The 18,366-nt window shown below is 34.8% G+C and overlaps 1 protein-coding gene across 3 annotated transcripts; it reads left to right on the top strand.

Moving 5' to 3' along the window:
• The first annotated feature begins 11,028 nt into the window (after positions 1-11,028).
• Positions 11,029-17,935, top strand: LOC104719516 (UPF0725 protein At5g63820-like). Of its 3 annotated transcripts, XM_087469294.1 has the most exons (10): positions 11,041-11,487; positions 11,618-11,668; positions 11,800-11,916; positions 12,051-12,243; positions 12,360-12,481; positions 12,759-12,845; positions 12,917-13,015; positions 15,480-15,669; positions 15,739-15,845; positions 15,956-17,935. In XM_087469294.1, the coding sequence occupies exons 1-10, from the start codon at positions 11,380-11,382 to the stop codon at positions 16,289-16,291; spliced, it is 1,410 nt and encodes a 469-aa protein (XP_087325420.1). In that variant the 5' UTR covers positions 11,041-11,379; the 3' UTR covers positions 16,292-17,935. The 3 variants fall into 3 exon arrangements, with proteins under 3 accessions (XP_010435753.2, XP_087325420.1, XP_087325419.1); XM_087469293.1 differs by lacking the exons at positions 15,480-15,669; positions 15,739-15,845; positions 15,956-17,935 and adding an exon at positions 14,203-14,456 and having other exon boundaries at positions 11,041-11,260; positions 11,374-11,487; XM_010437451.3 differs by lacking the exons at positions 15,480-15,669; positions 15,739-15,845; positions 15,956-17,935 and adding an exon at positions 14,203-14,456 and having other exon boundaries at positions 11,029-11,487.
• Positions 17,936-18,366: the final 431 nt, after the last annotated feature.

Genomic DNA, 18,366 nt, shown 5'->3' with positions numbered 1-18,366 from the left:
TTAGGAGGGAGAATGTTGGAGTAAGCGTGAAGTAAGCTTGGAGATCAAGCTAACCAAAGAGAAATGGAAATTGGAGATTATATTTAGGAGATATCTAAATGTAATAGAATAAGAAGTTTTCCATTTAAGATTAGGAAAATATACTTAGGAGTTTTATATATAATAGAATAAGAAGTTTAATAGAATAAGAAGTTTTTCATTTAAGATTAGGAAAATATACTTAGGAGTTTTATATATAAGGAGATGCTAAGATGTAGCATAACCTAAGAGAGTTTGTGAGTTTAAGATAAGAGAGATTTGAGAGAAGAGAGAGCTTAAGTTTTGAGTTATTTTCTTAAGCAATAAGACAAATATTCTTATAATTTGTCTTTCAATTCTTCTTTAAATTCTATAACTATCAGAGAAAAACGCCAGAAAGGATTTCGTTTCAGATCACCATAAGAAAAGACTCTAATCGAAGTTGGTTGCGTTTGACTAATTGTTGACGCCGTTGGAAACAAATTCAGTCTTGATTGACTCTGAATCTGATCAACCCAATTCATTGGTACAGTCACCAACACAACCATCACCACGAGAAAGGGAAAACAAACTGCAATTAGCCATCGTAGAACACATAAACCTATAATCAAATCAATCGATGTAATCATCTCTGGGAAAGGTGTTTCTGATTTCGGATCTGGCAAAGGTTTTGAAAAAAAAGGTAACCGTTTGTCTCAATTGGGAAAACGATCACAAACGTTGCTGCCATCCTGAAGAAGAAATTTAATCGGCAAATCCGATGTAATCCCATACTAGTTATTAGTAAATAAGGAAAAATAATTAAAAAACTGGACAGGAACCACCGGCAAACACCGGCGGCCCGGAAAAACAAGAAGAAAAAGTGGTTTTGTTTGTTCGCTGGGATATCGCCTCGGGAGAGAAGGAAGAATGATACCGTCATCGTTATTGACGTTATTCCCACTTGAAGTCTTGAACCATTATGTTAACTCTAGTAACTGTAAACATTGAACTCTAGATAGAATCCCATGAAAATATTTTTTAAAAATATCTAATATATACTTATCGAATACAAAAAAATTGTCCTAGCACAATGGCTAAATTTCTATTTAAAAACTTTTGCCTATTTTTTTGTTATCTTGTTTTATAAATAAAATCAAAATTGATGTATATATCTAATATATATTCATTTTTAACAAGCACAATTCGTTTGTAGCACATTGACTAAATTTCTTTTGGAAAATATGAAATTCCGGATTCAAATCTTGACAAAACAAAACTTTTGCTTCTTTTTTGTTATTTTGTTTTATAAAGGAAATAATAGTTTATGTATATATCTAATATGTATTCATTGTTAAAGAAACAATCCTCTGTAGCACATTGACTAAATTCTCTTAAAAGACTGAGAGGGGGTTATTGGTTCTATGATTTTAATGGATTTGGAAATCCAAACAAAAATCATGTGTTATTCAATCATTGATTTTAAAATATTTATCAAAATTATGTGTTATTGGTTCTATGATTTACAAATACTTGTTAAAATCCCATGTTATTCATTTAATGATTTGTTTTTGGATTTCAAAATCATTAGTATGTTTTAAATGGATTTGTATGGATTTGAAAGTGTAAAATAAAAGGATTCAAATCCAAGGATAAAACATGTTATTTCAAAATCTATGTGTTTTGATTTTTAGAATTTACAATTCCATATGGATTTAGAAATCACCTATACAATAACAGCCCCTGAATTTCAGACTTCAAATCTTGGAACTTGTTCTTTTGTTTCATAAAGGAAATTAAATTGATATATATATATATATATATGTAATATATATTATTTGTTTAACAAACAATCCGTTATAGCACATTGGCTAAATTCCTATTTGGAAACTATGAAATTCCGGGTTCAAATCCCGGCAGCGGAAATCTTTTGTAGTGCACTAGCCAAATTTCTCTTTGAAAACTAAAATTCTAGGTTCAATTTCCGCAGCGAAAATCTTTCGCTTAATTTTTGTTTTTTGTTTTGTAAAGGAAACTTATATATGTAGTATATATATATTTATTGTTTATAAAGGAAATTAAACTGATGTTTATGTGTAATATATATTCTTTGTTTAACAAACAATCCGTTCTAGCACATTGGCTAAATTTCTCTTTGTAAACTATGAAATTACGGGGAACAATACTTGGTTTCACCCCTAGGGGCGAACCTCTTCATTCACCCACCCTTTTCTAAAATAAGGAAATAAAATATGTATACATTATTATAAAATTAAAAAACTTAAACCGTTCTTTATAAACCCAAACCGATATATAATTTCATTCTAATTATAAAATTTAAATCCTAACCATCTTATTTATAAATCCAAACCGTCATATACTGTAATTTCATTCTAATTGTAAAATCTAAACCCTAAATATCTCATTTGTAAACCCAAACCGACATATAATTTTGTTCAAATTGTAAAATCTAAACCCTACCCATCTCATTTGTAAACCCAAACCGACATATAATTTTGTTCTAATTGTTAAATCTAAACCCTAACTATCTCATTAGTAAACCCAAACCGACATATAATTTCGTTTGAATTGTAAAATTTAAACCCTAACCACCTCATTTGTAAACCCAAACCGACATATAAGTTTGTTCTAATTGTAAAATCTAAACACTAACCACCTCATTTGTAAGCCCAAACCGACATATATTTTTTTTTAATTGTAAAATCTAAACCAAACCAGTATTTAATTTCTCTTAAATAAAAGTATACATAATTTGTTTCCTTAATTTGTTTTATTTTTTAATTTAATTTTGATTTATTTTTTAAATGAAATATTACATAGAACATTCTGATTGGTTGAGAGGGGAAGATGTGAAAACAAAGGTTCACCCTTCCGGGTTAAAATCCCCGCAGCGGAAATCTTTTGTAGTGCATTGGCCAAATTTCTCTTTAAATACTAAAATTCTAGGTTCTATTTCCGTCTGCGAAAATTTTTCGCTTAATTTTTGTTTTTTTTTGTTTCGTAAAGGAAACCTATATATGTAGTATATATATTTATTGTTTATAAATAATCCACTGTAGCACATTTACTAAATTCCCTTTGAAAAACAAAAGTTTGGGTTCAAATCCTCGAAGTTGTTTTTTAGTTTCATAAAGGAAATTAAACTGATGTATATGTGTAATATATATTCTATGTTCAACAAAAAAATTCGTTGTAGCACATTGGCTAAATTCTTCTTTGGAAACTATGAAATTCTAGGTTCACATCCTGGCAGCGGAAATTTTTGTAGTGCATTGGCCAAATTTCTCTGTGAAGACTAAAATTCTAGTTTCAATTCCCGACAACGAAACTCTTTTGCTTAATTTTTTTTTTGTTTCATAAACGAAACTAATATTTGTAGAATGAGGTTGTTCTTTAGTTTCATAAAGGAAATTAAACTGATGTATATGTGTAATATATATTCTTTGTTTAACAAACAATCTGTTTTAGCACATTGGCCAAATTTCTCTTTGAAGACTAAAATTCTAGGTTCTATTTTCGCTGCGAAAATCTGTCGATTGTTTTAGCACATTGGCCAAATTATATGTTGTATATATATATATATTTATTGTTTAAAAACAATCCACTGTAGCACATTGACTAAATTCTCTTTGAAGACTAAATTTTTGGGTTCAAATCCTCGAAATTGTTCTTTACTTTCATAAAGGAAATTAAACTGATGTATATATGTAATATATATTCTTTTTTGAATAAACAATCCGTTGTAGCACATTGGATAAATTTCTCTTTGCAAACTATGAAATTCCGGGTTCAAATCCTGGTAGTGGAAATTTTTTGTAGTGCACTAGCCAAAAATCTCTTTGAAGACTAAAACTCTAGGTTCTATTTCCAACTGCGAAAATCTTTCGTTTAATTTTTTGTTTTGTTGTTTGATAAAGGAAACTTATATATGTAGTATATATATTTATTGTTTATAAACAATCCACTATAGCACATTGACTAAATTCTCTTTGAAGACTAAAATTTTGGGTTCAAATCCTCGAAGTTGTTCTTTAGTTTCATAAAGGAAATTAAAATGATTTATATGTGTAATATATATTCTTTGTTTAACAAACAATCCGTTGTAGCACATTGGCTAAATTCCTCTTTGAAAATTATGAAATTCTGGGTGCAAATCCCGTTTTCAAATCTTGGCAGCGGAAATCTTTTGTAGTGAAGACTAAAATTCTAGGTGCTTAATTTCTATTTTTTTTGTTTCGTAAAGGAAACTTCCTCCGGTTATGCCGTCTTTCTTGGTGATAGTCTGATCTCTTGGTCCTCCAAACGCCAACATACGGTCTCTCGCTCTAGTGCTGAAGAAGAGCACACCAAACAATTGTTTACCGAGTTCACTTCCATTAACGAGGAAGCTACGTCTGGGCCGGGATCTGTCTCCCGGAATCCACTGATCACAGAGTTTAACACAAGGAAATCTCTCACCCACTGAACCCCTTACAAGCTCACTCGATTCAATCTCTCTTGTCAATCTCTGTTTCCCCAAGAACACAAAACACAAGATTACTCTTTGTTTTTTTTTCTCTCTACTTTTGCTTTCACAGGCTCAGCGGCAAAAACGGTTAGCTGCTGCTTGTGGTTCTGAACGTGCTGGCACTACTTGTCCATCACACTTCTTTTGAATTTTTGTCTCGTTCTTTGTTCACTAATTCCTAACAAAACTCCACCTAGTGAATCAAGAACAAAAATAAGAAAACATGTCAAGTGTACTTACTTTTAATGAGAGAGAGAGAGAATCTGGTTTGAATAGTCTTTGGATTCCATCCCGGTTCCTGAGTCTGATTACTCAGTCTTCACACGTAGCAAGTTCAATGCTGCTTGAAACTTGCTAACGAGCGAAACCTTGGTGAAGATATCTACTTGATTTACATTCGTGGATATCTTTGTCACCTCCACAACTCCATTTGCTACACAATCTCGGATCTTGTGGAACTTGATGTCAATATGCTTCCTTTCATCATGCACATTGTTCTTTGAAAGAGCTATGGCACCTTGAGAGTCAAAGAAAATCTCAACTGCCTTCTGATCATAACCAAAGTCTTTTAGTAAACCTTTAAGCCATAATGTATCTCCTACTGCTTCACATAGAGACATGTACTCGGCTTCAGTGGAGGATAAAGCCACTACTTTTTGTAAACTCGATCTCTAACTGATAGTATTTCCACCAAGGGTGAAAACGATGCCACCTATAGACCTTCTCCTATCAACATCTCATGCATAGTCATTGTCAAAATAACCTATGATGAGGAAATCAGACCCTTTTCTATAGCATATCTTCATCTTTTGTGTTCCCTTGATATATTTTAACACCCAATTGACTCCTAACCAGTGTTCTTTGATCGGTTTACTCATAAACCTGATAATTACTCCAACGGGTTGGCCAAGTCAGGCCTTGTCCCGATCATAGCATACATAATGCTCCCAACGACATTAGAGTATGGAACTGTCTTCATGTGCTTCTTGTCTATGAGCAGTTGCTCTTCAGATGCAGCCTGCATCTTCAGATGACCTCCTAGTGGAGTATCTTGCTGTTTAGCTTGTTCCATCTTGTACAGTTCCAAAACCTTTTTCTTGGGAGAGCTTCAGTGTTCCTCTTTCTCGGTCTCTTATGATCTCCATGCCGAGTATCTTTTTTGCTGCTCCCAAGTTCTTCACCTCAAATCTTTCATTGAGTTTCTATTTCAAACTTGAAATCACACTCATGTCTTTTGCTGCCACCAACCTGTCATCAACGTAGATGAGCAAGTAAACTTTAGAACCATCCTCAAGGGTCTTGATACACTTGTCACACTTCTCAAAACCAATCTCAGTCATAAAACTGTCAAATTTCTGATTTCACTTTCTTGGTGACTGTTTCAGGCCGTATAGTGACTTGTTGAGTAGACACACTTGTCATGGCTGGAACTGACTCTCAAAACCTTCAGGGATCTCCATATAGATATTTTCTTCTAACTCACCATGGAGAAATGTAGTCTTGACGTCTAACTGCTCCAACTCATAATTCTCTTCTACGACAATGGCTAACAAGATCCTTATGGACATATGTTTCACCACTTGTGCGAGAAAATCATTGTAATCTACACCTTCTCTTTGTGCATACCCTTTAGCAACAAGCCTGGCCTTGAATCTCGGCTTCTCAACTTCAGGAATCCCAGGCTTATGCGTGAAAATCCACTTGCATCTGATGATTCTTTGTCCTTTAGGTGGTATGACTTCAGTCCATGTGTGATTCTTTAATAAAGAATTCATTTCTTCGAGCATTCCTCCTCTCCATAATTCCCAATCAGCATCTTTTAGTGCTGCTTGATAGGTTGCCGGTTCTGCAATGTCTCCATCGATTGTGGTGACCAGAGCCTCTCCATCAAATTCGTCTTCATCATTGGTTTCTTGGTTTCTTCACAAAAATAGCCTTCCACATCAAACCTCCTATGAGCAGTGATATGTTTTTTAGCTCTATTTCGAACCAGATGATAACTCTCAGGTGAATCATGTTCGGAATCTTGAGGAACTGCGTTCTCCTCTGTAAGGTTACCATCTTGGAAAGGTGAATGATCTCCTAGGGATCCTCTTTCTTCTGAGAGATGTCCACCCAAGCTTGTGTCACCAGTATCTTCAAGATCAATGTCCAGAGAACCGCTTGAGGTTTCTTCTTCAGAGTTTTGATTTCCTTGCATCTGATCCTTGTAGACTGCATTCTCTTGAAATAACACATTTCTACTTACTGCAACTTTCTTTTATTCTAGTAGCCATACCTTATAATCTTTCACTCCTTATGGATAGCCTAGAAACACTCCTTTCTTGGCTCTAGACACTAGTTAGCCTTCATCTGCATGAACAAAAGCAACACATCCAAACCTTTTCATATAATTGTAAACTGGAGACTTACTTGTCCATCTCTTGTCATGAATCTCAAATTTTACTACAGACGAGGGTGTTTTGTTGATCAATATAACTGCCGTGTTTGTAGCTTCAGCACAAAATTTCTTAGGCATTCCAGAATCACTTAACATGCTTCTTACTTTCTCCATGATCGTCCGGTTCATTCTCTCTACATCGCCGTTCTGTTGGGGCGTGAATGCGTAGGTTCTGTGTCTCGCTATGCCTTTCTCCTTGCTAAACTCATTGAACAAGTGATTGCAGAATTCTAGAACGTTGTCGGTCTTTAAGATCTTGATCTTCCTCTCTGCTTGATTCTCCACCAAGGTTCTCCACTCGACACATTTTTCAAATGCCTCATCCTTGTGCTTGAAGAAGTAAACCCACGTCTTGCATGAGTAATCATCAATGAACGTGATGAAGTACTGACACCTCCCCAAGGATAGTGGAACTGATAGAGCCCCCCATAAATCCGAATGTACATAGTCATGTTTGTCTTTAGTACCATGGGTAGCTAAAACGAAACTGAATCTCTTTGCTTTCCTGTATATACAGTCTTCACAAACCGTTAAGGTTGAGATCTTCTTCTTGTCGAGAAAGCCTTTCTTTACTAAGATCTCTATGTTTTTCTGACTTATGTGGCCCAATCTCCGGTGCCACAAGAATGTATCATCAAGTGATCTTTCAACTGCGAGACACTGACCAGTTTCAGGTCTTCCCTGAAGAAGATAAAGTTTCTCATGCCTCTTTCCCACCAAAATGGTCTGGTTTTCTTCTTTTATTTTTAGGATCCCATTCTTAGATTCAAAGCTGCATCCCTTCTCTTCCATTGTTCCCATAGATAGCAAATTTTGGTCCATATTAGGAATGTATCTCACATGTGTTAGAAATACTGTAGATCCATCCTCATTTATGATCCTGACATTACCGATGCTTCTGACCTTTGATGTAGTTTTGTTCCCCATCCTCACTGATCCTCCAGCATCTTCACTTATCTCTTCAAACCAGTCTCTCTTGTGAGTCATGTGGTAGCTGCATCCTGTATCCATGATCCATTCATTCTCCAAATTTACATTTGTAGAATGTAATGCTTTGGACACATAAAGCCCTGCACCATCAGCTGAGTTTCCTTTCACCATCGCAACTTCTCCTTTGCTGCCATTTCCCTGATCCTTCTTATTTCCTTGCGACTTGCCTTTGTTTGGATATGCGTTTTTGAAATGTCCTTCTTCTCCACAAGTCCATCAACCTTTTCTACTCTTAGACTTAGATCGGGACCTATTCTTGTTTCCTTTCTCCTTTTGCTCAGGCCTTCCTCTGTTCTCAGTTTTTTCTTTCGCATACAACACTTCAGCTTGACCTTTGATACTCTTCTTATTTGACCCAAACTCTGGCTCCTTAGAGTATATAACAGCAAAAACCTCATCTAGTGTTAACCTAGTTCTTCTAGTACTATATTTCAGGGTGTCTCTTAACTGATCAAACTGCCTAGGAAGCGACATAAGCAACAATATAGCATGATCCTCATCTGATACTATAACTCCTGTATTCTCTAGATCAGCTATAAAATGAAGGAACTCTCGATATTACCATCAACAGACATGTTTTCATTCATTTTGCAACCGTAGAGCTTCTGCTTCAGGTAGATGCGGTTAGGAAGAGCTTTAGACATGTACAAGTTGTCTAGAGCTTTAATCATAGAAGCTGCAATCTTCTCTTTCTTGATCTTCCTCAGCACTTGGTCTAAAACGCTCAACACTATGGTGATCCTTACCTTTCTCCTCTTCTCCGCTAGAAGCTCGTCTATCTCCTTTGCTTATTTCCCCTTTTCTTTGGTTCCACCTTCGTCACCCTTAGTCTCTTTGGGAGCTAAGACTAAGCCTGTGTTTCTGAGAGAGCCACCGTTATACCCAAAATTTACAAGTGAGCCATCAGCTTCTCCTTCCACATCGTGTAGTCTCCTCGTCCATCAAACTTCTCCACCTCGATCCTTGCTGACGACATGGTTCCTCTGCTTGAGTGGACTTTACAGAACGACCAAACAACGCAACCAAAGCTCAGATCACAATTTGACAAGCTAAATAGATGCTAAGTTGATGTCTTTAGCTTGAATGAGCTTAAACCAAGGATTTGGAGAACTTAACTAAGTTTGTAAAACACTCAACGAACTCAAAACGCAACAAAACCAAGAAAACATAACAAAACAGAGCAAACCAAACAAATGTTTACCTAGTTCACTTCCATTAACGAGGAAGCTACGTCTAGCCGAGATCCATCTCCCGAAATCCACTAATCACAGAGTTTAACACAGGGAAATCTCTCACCCACGAACCCCTTACAAGCTCACTCGATTCAATCTCTCTTGTCTCTCTCTGTTGCCCCAAGAACACAAAACACAAAGTTTACTCTTTGTTTTTGTTCTCTCTACTTAACCTTACCTCTCTCTCTCATACATACACTTCCTTTAAATAGATGCTTGCTCAATAACTCTAGTTCCCCTTCTAGCCGCTTCTACAAAATTGCCACTCCTTGGTGTTATTGTAGTGACATCACCTGATCTCTTTGCAGGGAGCAAATAAGTCGAATACCCCTTTTACTTTTATTTTTATAAGCTCGGCGGCAAAAACGGTTAGCTGCTGCTTGTGGTCCTGAATGTGGGTCATCACCTGAGCTGGCACTACTTGTCCTTCACGTAGATATCATCTGAGCTGAGCTGAGCTGGCGCTACTTGTCCTTTATGCTTTTTTTGAATTTTTGTCTCGTTCTTTGTTCAATAATTCCTAATAATAGGAAAACATTTTTTAATGGGTGGAATTTATAGTAACGTAGATATCACATAAGTAACTATATTAACTACAAGACAATGAGATGAGACATAAAGGTAACTTATCAAGCTCATGAACCCATTTTTATATAATTATTAAAGTAATTAGGATTCCTTTTTCAAGTTTACTTATTTCGGCGATAAGGGAAGGTAACTATCAAAACTATCCTTATTTCGGCGATAGATATATATGAAAACCGAAAGCGACTCATGTGGGTGAAGAAATGACTCAAAACTAGGTTCGTCCAAGAAAGAATCAACCAGTACATTTATCCTCCTGTAATTTTGTTTATCACATACCCAACCTATATTAACTACAAGACAATTAGACATAAAGGTGAGTAGCTGACGGTAATAACTATGAAGCTCATAGACCATTTATATATATATATAACTAGGAGATATTCCGTACTTAAAGCACATGTCAACATTTTATAAATTTTTTTAAATATAATAATAAAAATTATTATTATATTTTTTTAAAGTTATTTTATTTGATATAATATTTATTTTTAATTGTTCTTTAAATCTATTAGTCTTTTTAATCTCTACTAATTTTAGAATATTATAGTATTTTATTTTTGACGTATATTACAGTTTTATATTGTTTGTTTGTTGCATTTGCATCATTATTTTGTGAAATATGAAATAATAGTTTTAATATTATAATTGTGAACAAATACAAATTATTTATTTATCATCTATATAAATTTAGTTTTATCAACCAGCCAATGTGGAAATTAAAACACACATTTTTTATAGATTGAATAATATATGTTCGTTTTAAAAAATTTCATATAACATATGCAGAAAAAATTCTGCATTTTATTAATCATAAGTATTATATGAAAATTCAAAAAAAAATTGTAAATAAAAGAAAATAAAGATGATATATAGGAGAATCATAATTTGAAATCTTAACAAAATGTTCAAGAATTAGTTATTAAAAATAATTTTACTGTGTACTTGGATATAAAATCTAAGTTTTTGAAATTCTGATTCGTTTATATTTTTTTTTTAAAATATTTAGTAATTTTCGTCCATAATTTATTAGAGAGATAAAATATATTTTTCATTTTTCTAGATTTTTTTATATTTGATCTGTCAGTTTTTTTCTTATTTAATTAATTATTTTTATTTAATTAATTAACTAAGCTTAATTATGTTTTTCTAAAGTTAATTTCATATTTGTTCTTCTCAATTAATTAATGTAGTAGGATTATTAAAGTACATTAGGATTGGTTCAATTTAAAAATAATATTTACTAAAACCCAAGTACCCGAAATTTTGATCCGAACCAAACCGATTTTTGTGCTACAAAGTAAAGGGAAGACGGTGTGTGTGTATGCCCTTCGACTCGAGGAGGGAGGTCCCTATGGACAAGGGAATCATCGGCAAACTCGTCGGTGAATGAGAGAGAAAAAAGAGTCGTCGAACATCAGTCAGATCGGGGTGGGGTGGTAAATGAAAGAAAACAAAATGTAAGGAGAATAAAAAGAAAAAAGAAAGGTAAATGTGTCGGACCCGAGAAGAAGGAGGTCATATCTATGGAGTTTTCTTTATAAAGTATCTCCTCTCTCTCTCTCTCTCTCTACTATCTGTCTGAACAAAACGAAATTTAGGGGGTTATGGAAGGAATCGTGGAAGAGAAGAAAATTGTGGGTGAAGCTCCGCCGCAGGCTGAGGCTGGTGGAGCACTTGCCGATGATTATGAGTTTGGCCGACGCTGTTACATGGTGAAAATATATATATATTTTTTTCTCGTGATGATGGCTGAATTTTTAATTCTCAGCATGTTTTTGCAATTATTTTGATCCTGGTTTAGTTAGTTGTTCTAATTTTTCCTTTGTTTTTTTTTTGATGTAGATGCCAGAAGAACGTGATAAAGAACCCCGATCCTGGAGAAATCTGTCCTATGTAATCATCTCTCTCTTCGGAATTGCTTTCCTGATTCCTCATTTTTTATTTTGATTTCCTTCTCTTTTAGGTTTAGTTAGTTGTTCTCTCACCGATTATTATTATTTTTGTTTTTGTTTTTCTCTGAGTAGGGTTTTGATCTGGATTACTCTTCCGATCCTTGTACACTAGTTAAGTCTCGTTGGGGTAAAGATTATGATATCGCCCTTTTTGGTAGGCTTGGAGTCCTCTGCCACAACCTTCACAAGGTTTACTCTCTCTCTCTCTCTCTCTCTCTCTCTCTCTCTCTCTCTCTCTCTCTTTCTCTATCTCTCTCTCTCTCTCTCTCTCTCTCTCTCTCGTCAAAATATTTTACCTTAGTCTCCCCTCCTTCTTTCGTCAGGGGACCAACTTCAAGTTTGTCCGCTGGGAAAAGTATAATATTATGAGTACTGCATACACCAACTTCTACATTACTTTGGAGGCTATGGATCCGGCCACCAACTCCGTCTTCTCTTTTCAGACGCTTTTTAGCGATGTTGGATGTTCACCCGGTATCTATCTCATCTGGAGGATCTTAGTCTGTAGAATCAAATGTAAGTCAGTGTGTATCTACCAGGGCCGCCGTATCTTCTTAGCATCCTTAACTTAATCGTTCTTTTAGGAGTCTTTGTGGTTTTATAAATGGAGAACACTTTTTTTTCTTTTCAAGGTAACAATCCTCCGGATGCTTATTGGGACAAGACATCGTCAATAGATGATTTCTACCTGCGTCCCATGCCCAAATGGTTTTCTGATCATGAATTTGCCAGTGATCCTAAAAGGTTTTACGAGGTACATATGTCATGTCATGTGCTTGACTTTAAATTTTGGTTTTTTTTTTTTTTTTTTTTTTTTTTTTTTTTTTTTTAATTAAGTTTTTCAATTAGGCAAGTTTGTATGTGAAATACAATTTTGTTGGAATCATCATTAGGCAAGTTTGTTTTTTTTTTTTTTTTTTATGATGATTCGATCGTGCATGTTTTGTCTGAATTTTTAATTCTCTGTAATTATAATTGAAATTGATCCTGGTTTAGTTACTTGTTCTGATTTGGTGTTGATTTTGATGCAGCTGCGAAAGAAGAAATTAGCTAAGAAGGCACATGCCTGGGATGATGATGATGATATAATCCGTCTTGCACCTGTTTCAGATTCGGGAGTAATTATCTTTTGTCTATCTTTTTTTTGTTTAACTATATCTATCTCAATGCTTTTATTTAATGTGCATAGGGTTCTGGTGAGGACGACATATCGCCTTATGAGTGGCGTGTTTATTACGACAGTGGCCTCTGCGGCAGACTTGGACTTTATTGTTACAATTTTCAGAAGGTTTGTTTTTATCTTCTACTCAATAACATTGGCCTCTGCGGCCCACACTTTCTCTCGTGAATTTAAATAATTAGGTCCAAACAATAAAAAAAGACAGATGTTAGATAGATAACATGCAAAGTGTCATCTCTTTAGCGGGAGATTATTGAGTAGAGGCCCATAAAACAAACAAACCAACTCTTAACATTTCTTTTTTCCATTCTTCCTTGATTAGAGGCCCATAAAATTCATTTGTACTTTTGGATTTTCATATCTGCTTAGTTTATGGTCTTTAATCTTATACTCCCTCTGTTCCCTCAAATATTGATGTTTGAGGGATTTCACACAAATTAAGAAATAATGATTATTAATTTTAAATATAATAAAATTTTTATACTAATTATCTTATTATATAAAACTTAGTTCTCAAAGTTAGTAACTCACCAGATCGTGACATGTGTCAATTAAAAAAATTACTTACACATCAGATCATGACAAGTGTCAATTTTACACAAATTTTTAATTTTAAAAGAAAAAAATCTTATTAACTCACTAGATCGTGACATGTGTTAATTTCAAAAAATACTAACTCACTAGATGGTGACAAGTGTCAATTTTACACAAATTTCTAACTTTAAAAGAAAAAATATTTTAAAAAAATCAAGAAATAAAAAAATTACTAATCTTAAAATCTTATTATAAAAAGTTGGATTTTCAAAATTAGTCTTTAACAAGATCATGACATGTGTCAAGTATACTGATGAGATGTTGACATGTGTCAAAAAATTATTATTTTTTCAAAACAGCTAATTAAGATAATAACATTAAATCTACATAAAATTTACAAGTTTATATCTAAAAAGAAATTTCCTAAATCAAAAAGGAAAATTAACAAACTAATATATCTTTCATTGTACGCTAATTATATTATACGTGTTTTTTTAATTAGATGTTGACATGTATAAACAAAAAAAAAATAATTCATTAAACATGTATATTATTATTATTAATCAATAAATAGGGAATACCAAATCTAAAAAGAATAACATAAAAATGTCAAAAGAATTGTTACTTTTGAAATGTAATGGGACAGCTAATTAAGAAAATAACATTATATCTACATAAATTTACATGTTTAGAAAGCTTTGATCTTTGATTTTTTCCTGATATAATTTTGCTTATTTATTGTGGGTCTTTTATTCGTGCAGGTTCTTCAATGGAAGCTATTATATGCAATGAAATGGAATCAAAGTCTATAAAGCCCGCTAAATAAATCGAGGATGGAGATACTGATGGATGTTCCAAAAAAGATTCTACAGTTAGTAGCATTATAAGTTTCGAAGATTAATCGATGGTTGATGTTTCTGGTCAAAATCTAGAGTTTTCTCTTCTGGATAATGTCAATGATTCTAGTACTAAAACAAAAGCTACTTGATCGAGTAATTGAGAAGCTATTTTGAAATTTGGGAAGTTAGAACCGTAAACCGTTTTAAAATTTGTTTCAAACCGGATTTATGGGATTTTTATCGGATTTGGTTCGTAAACCGTTTAAACCCAGGTATATAGAGAAATATATGAGAACTTTTGACTAGGTAAAAATAAGTTGAGAACTTACGATTCGAGAATATTTGAGACGAGGTCATAGTTCTAAGTAATTTTGGTACAATGTGATACTTCTGAGGAGTAAACAGGTCATCGATCCTTTAACGCGATTATGACATATATCATGTTTTTGATTGTTTATAAAGTTTTTATTTTGAATTGTTTATAATTTTCAAATTTTTAATTTTATTAAGTTATATTAACTTTCTTTCAATTTCTCAGTAAAAAACTTTTATTGGATTGGTCATAAAATCATTATACTCAAGTAGATAATTTTCACCAGTTGTTCATCCAAAATATTTTTGCAGTAAAAAAATTTAACCATAAATTTTATGTTGTTTTACCAAAATGAAAGTAAAACAACATAAAATTTGTTTAAAAGACATTTTAGGTGGTGATAAAGAGCATATTTTAATAATAAAATAACTTTGGGTGTAAGAGCATATGGTAAAACATACAGTAAAATTGTACATGGTTATTAATTATATGTTGTTTTGATGAATTATTTGCATGTAAAATATTTTGTAATAAGTTGTGAAATGTTGTTGAAATTTGACAACAATAATATTTGTAGTGATGAGTATTTGGCAAAAGTTTTGGTGGGATATAAATTAGCGTTAGATTATTGTAATAATTGTTATAATATATTTAAAATATAAAAATATAAATAAGTGTATGAAGGTAAATACAAATATGATTTTTTTTTCTAACTAAAATTATTAAAATACTTACTTCAAGAAATATTTTTTTGTTTCTATTTTTAAAAAATTGTTTAAGGTTTAGGATTTATTTTATTCATCAATTTTAAAACCCACACATCGTGCGGGCACTTATCTAGTTATTATATATGTCTTATCACCCCGTCTCACTTATGATCTTGTAGGGTACAAACTACGAGTTTGAGTTTCTGAGCAATATATATACCACTCACAATACCAAGTTTTTCATTACAATGGACGCTGTGAATCCAGCCGACAATTATTCTCCACTCTCTCTCAAGACGTGGGTTAAGCATGATGAGCATGCAAAAACTGAGCATTTATCATGGGAGACATTCTTTTGCGACGTGGAAGGTAAAAACTGCAGTTAATACCACCTTTTTCTAGGTTGTGACGTAAGACTTTGTTTGATAAAAAAAATAGATTGGCAAGAGGCGGATCATGAGTGGGACAATGAGGCAATAGATGATTTGTACAAAGTTGAACTGCCAAAATGGTTGCCTGATGAGAATCTGCAACATTGCTATGTGGTAACACTCTCTCCTGCTGCAGCTGCGCGCTAGTTAACTTATTATATATATATATAGGGACTATGTGGTTTTTGACCAAGTCATGTCTTGTTAATTGACTGTTGGCTCAGGTGAGAGATTCAAAGTTGATGGACAGGGAAAATTGGTGGCTGCATCTCTTCACTGAGTTTGCATTCTACACGAAATGGTCTAAATTGTTGGCACTGAACGCTATTGCGGAATGCCTGCCATTGGAGACTCAGAAGGTGGTTGTGAAAACTCGAGGAGAAGCTGAAACAGAGCCGCGTGAGAAGCTCAAAGCGGCAAATGCAATCTTGTACATAAGTTTTGAATGTGGAAATGATCCAATCACAGGCAATGTGGCTAATTACAGAGCCATTGTACGAAAGACAATGGATGGGAAACAAGGACACATGCGCCTCGAGGTTAGGTGCTGGAGCATCTAATCGATTGGAAGAAGGCAATCAAAATTAGTTTCAGTAGCTTTTAGTAAGAGGTTTGAATAATCAAATTCTGAACTTTTATCTTCTGGCATATATGCTTGTGGTCCTAGTTAAGAAGAATGTCTTGGGAGACTTATTTTCTGTTAGTTAAGAAGGTACCCATACCGCTAGTTGTGGAACTTGTCTGTTTTCCGAAATTAAGTGATGGAACCCGGGTCCTGGCCGTACCGCGGTGAGAACCGGTACATTGGTACCATCGCCTAGCAGATCGCGTAGGAGCATAAAACTTGGTCCGGAACATCAATGTGGTACCAACGAGGCCCAAGGACCACCAAGGAGAGCAAGGCAAGATCATATAGTACGCGTCCCAAGGACATCCATTCGAAAAGCCAAGCTCCAACCTTACACCAATGGCTCATGGCTAGCATCACCAATGAAGATCCTTGGGTGCGACCAGCTTTGGGAAGCTTGATTTGTGAGTCTTCACCATCACGCTAGCGTGAAGACACCCCTAAGTCATTAGAAGGAGCTGTACTCTTTTTCCTACTTCGGGTTTGTCCCAATGGGTTTACCGAAGGGGTTTTAACGAGGCAACGAACTCTAGTGCATCTTCACTTCGTTCCCGCTTGGCTCATGACTTGGAAACTTTCATTGACAAGATAATGGGCCAAGGAAGTGAAGATCCTATCAGTCACGTCCCACCAATGACGTGGTAACCCTATCTCCTTCCTTCCTTCCTTTATTTCCTTTGAACTCTCTTATGGCCGTTGGATTGGTCTTTGCTTTGATTTACTTTTGCTTTTACTTTATGGCCAAGTGTATGGTTCAGATCATGGCCGCGCGTCTAGGGTTTTAGTGTCCCCCTTATGTAAGCTTGCCTATATAAAGGCCTAAACCCTCATTGTAAAAAGAGGACTGGAATATAGAAATTATTGGCCCAAAGATTGGATCTTTGTCCATTCCTCTCTTCCTCTCAAGTCCGGGACTTGGCTCTAGAGAAACCCTAGAAGGTTCAAGAACCGGGTTCATGACCTTCTAGTCCGACCGTATCACGGGCCGAGCCATCTCCCGTGTGTCGTCGACTCAATCCACCGTCCATTCATCCGCTGCGTCCGTTCCCATCCGCTTCCTAACTAGAGCCGAATGAGTCGAGTATCTCCTCGTGACTCCCTAGTCCATCCGCGTTCAATCCGCTCACTCGTCCATCCGACGCGTCTGTACGTCCGTACGTAGCGTCCGTTTCCATCCGCTTCCTAACTAGAGCCGAACGAGTCGAGTATCTCCTCGTGACTCCCTAGTCCATCCGCGTTCAACCCGCTCACTCGTCCATCTGTCGCGTCCGTACGTCCGTTTATCGGCAGCGTCCGCTGCGTCCGACCATCTGTCCGTACGTCCGCTGTTCTGCGTCCATTCGCGTCCATTCTCGTCCCTAACCGAACCGCTTCTCCGATCCGCTCCACTGTATCCTCCGTCCGTACGCCTGTGAACCATGTCCGTAGTCCGGGGTCACATCATTAAGTGTTTTACGAAACTTCTATATGTGAAATAAGAAATCGTCCGCTACTTTCGAAAGATAACTTCACTCCCAGTAAGTCATATAAATGGTATTTTTCAAAAGTGTAAATAAAAACAGGGCATTTTTCCAAATTTACTATTAAATCAATTCATTTCTATATTAACATTTTTGAAGTACATTTTGTGTTATGCCCTTTTAATTTTGCTTATTTAATTTTTTATTTACAACATTAACCCTTCCAAAATTTTCAAAAATAACATTGCACATAAACTCAATTACTAAAACTTCTTAAATTGACCAACATTTGTTACGTTTATTGCCATAAAATCTTAACAACATCTATATATTTTGCGTTTTCCAAAAACAACTCTAACCATTAAAGTTTTAACCCATAAAATCTCCAAAACTATCTTTAGAGATGCTATAATCTCTCAAATTTAAATGATACAACCGATTTTCCATAAGAAAAGTTTACAATCTCCATAATTATTTTAACGTTAATAAAGTTCCTAAAACCGAGAACCCAATTTTATCAATTCGATTAGATTCAATTCGGTTCTTA

This window comes from Camelina sativa, chromosome 10 (genome assembly GCF_030686135.1).
Source record: "Camelina sativa cultivar CO46 ecotype springtype chromosome 10, ASM3068613v1".
In the NCBI taxonomy this organism is placed as follows: domain Eukaryota; kingdom Viridiplantae; phylum Streptophyta; class Magnoliopsida; order Brassicales; family Brassicaceae; genus Camelina; species Camelina sativa.
Note: the sequence above shows the minus strand (reverse complement) of the source record. Positions and strands in the feature narration are given on the sequence as shown.

Bases quoted from the DNA above. Each gene is read 5' to 3' on its own strand.
- LOC104719516 (XM_087469294.1), top strand. From the start codon at position 11,380: ATGGAAGGAATCGTGGAAGAGAAGAAAATTGTGGGTGAAGCTCCGCCG. The intron at 11,917-12,050 runs GTTTACTCTCTC...TTCTTTCGTCAG, and splicing joins TCTGCCACAACCTTCACAAG to GGGACCAACTTCAAGTTTGT. The intron at 12,482-12,758 runs GTACATATGTCA...ATTTTGATGCAG, and splicing joins ATCCTAAAAGGTTTTACGAG to CTGCGAAAGAAGAAATTAGC.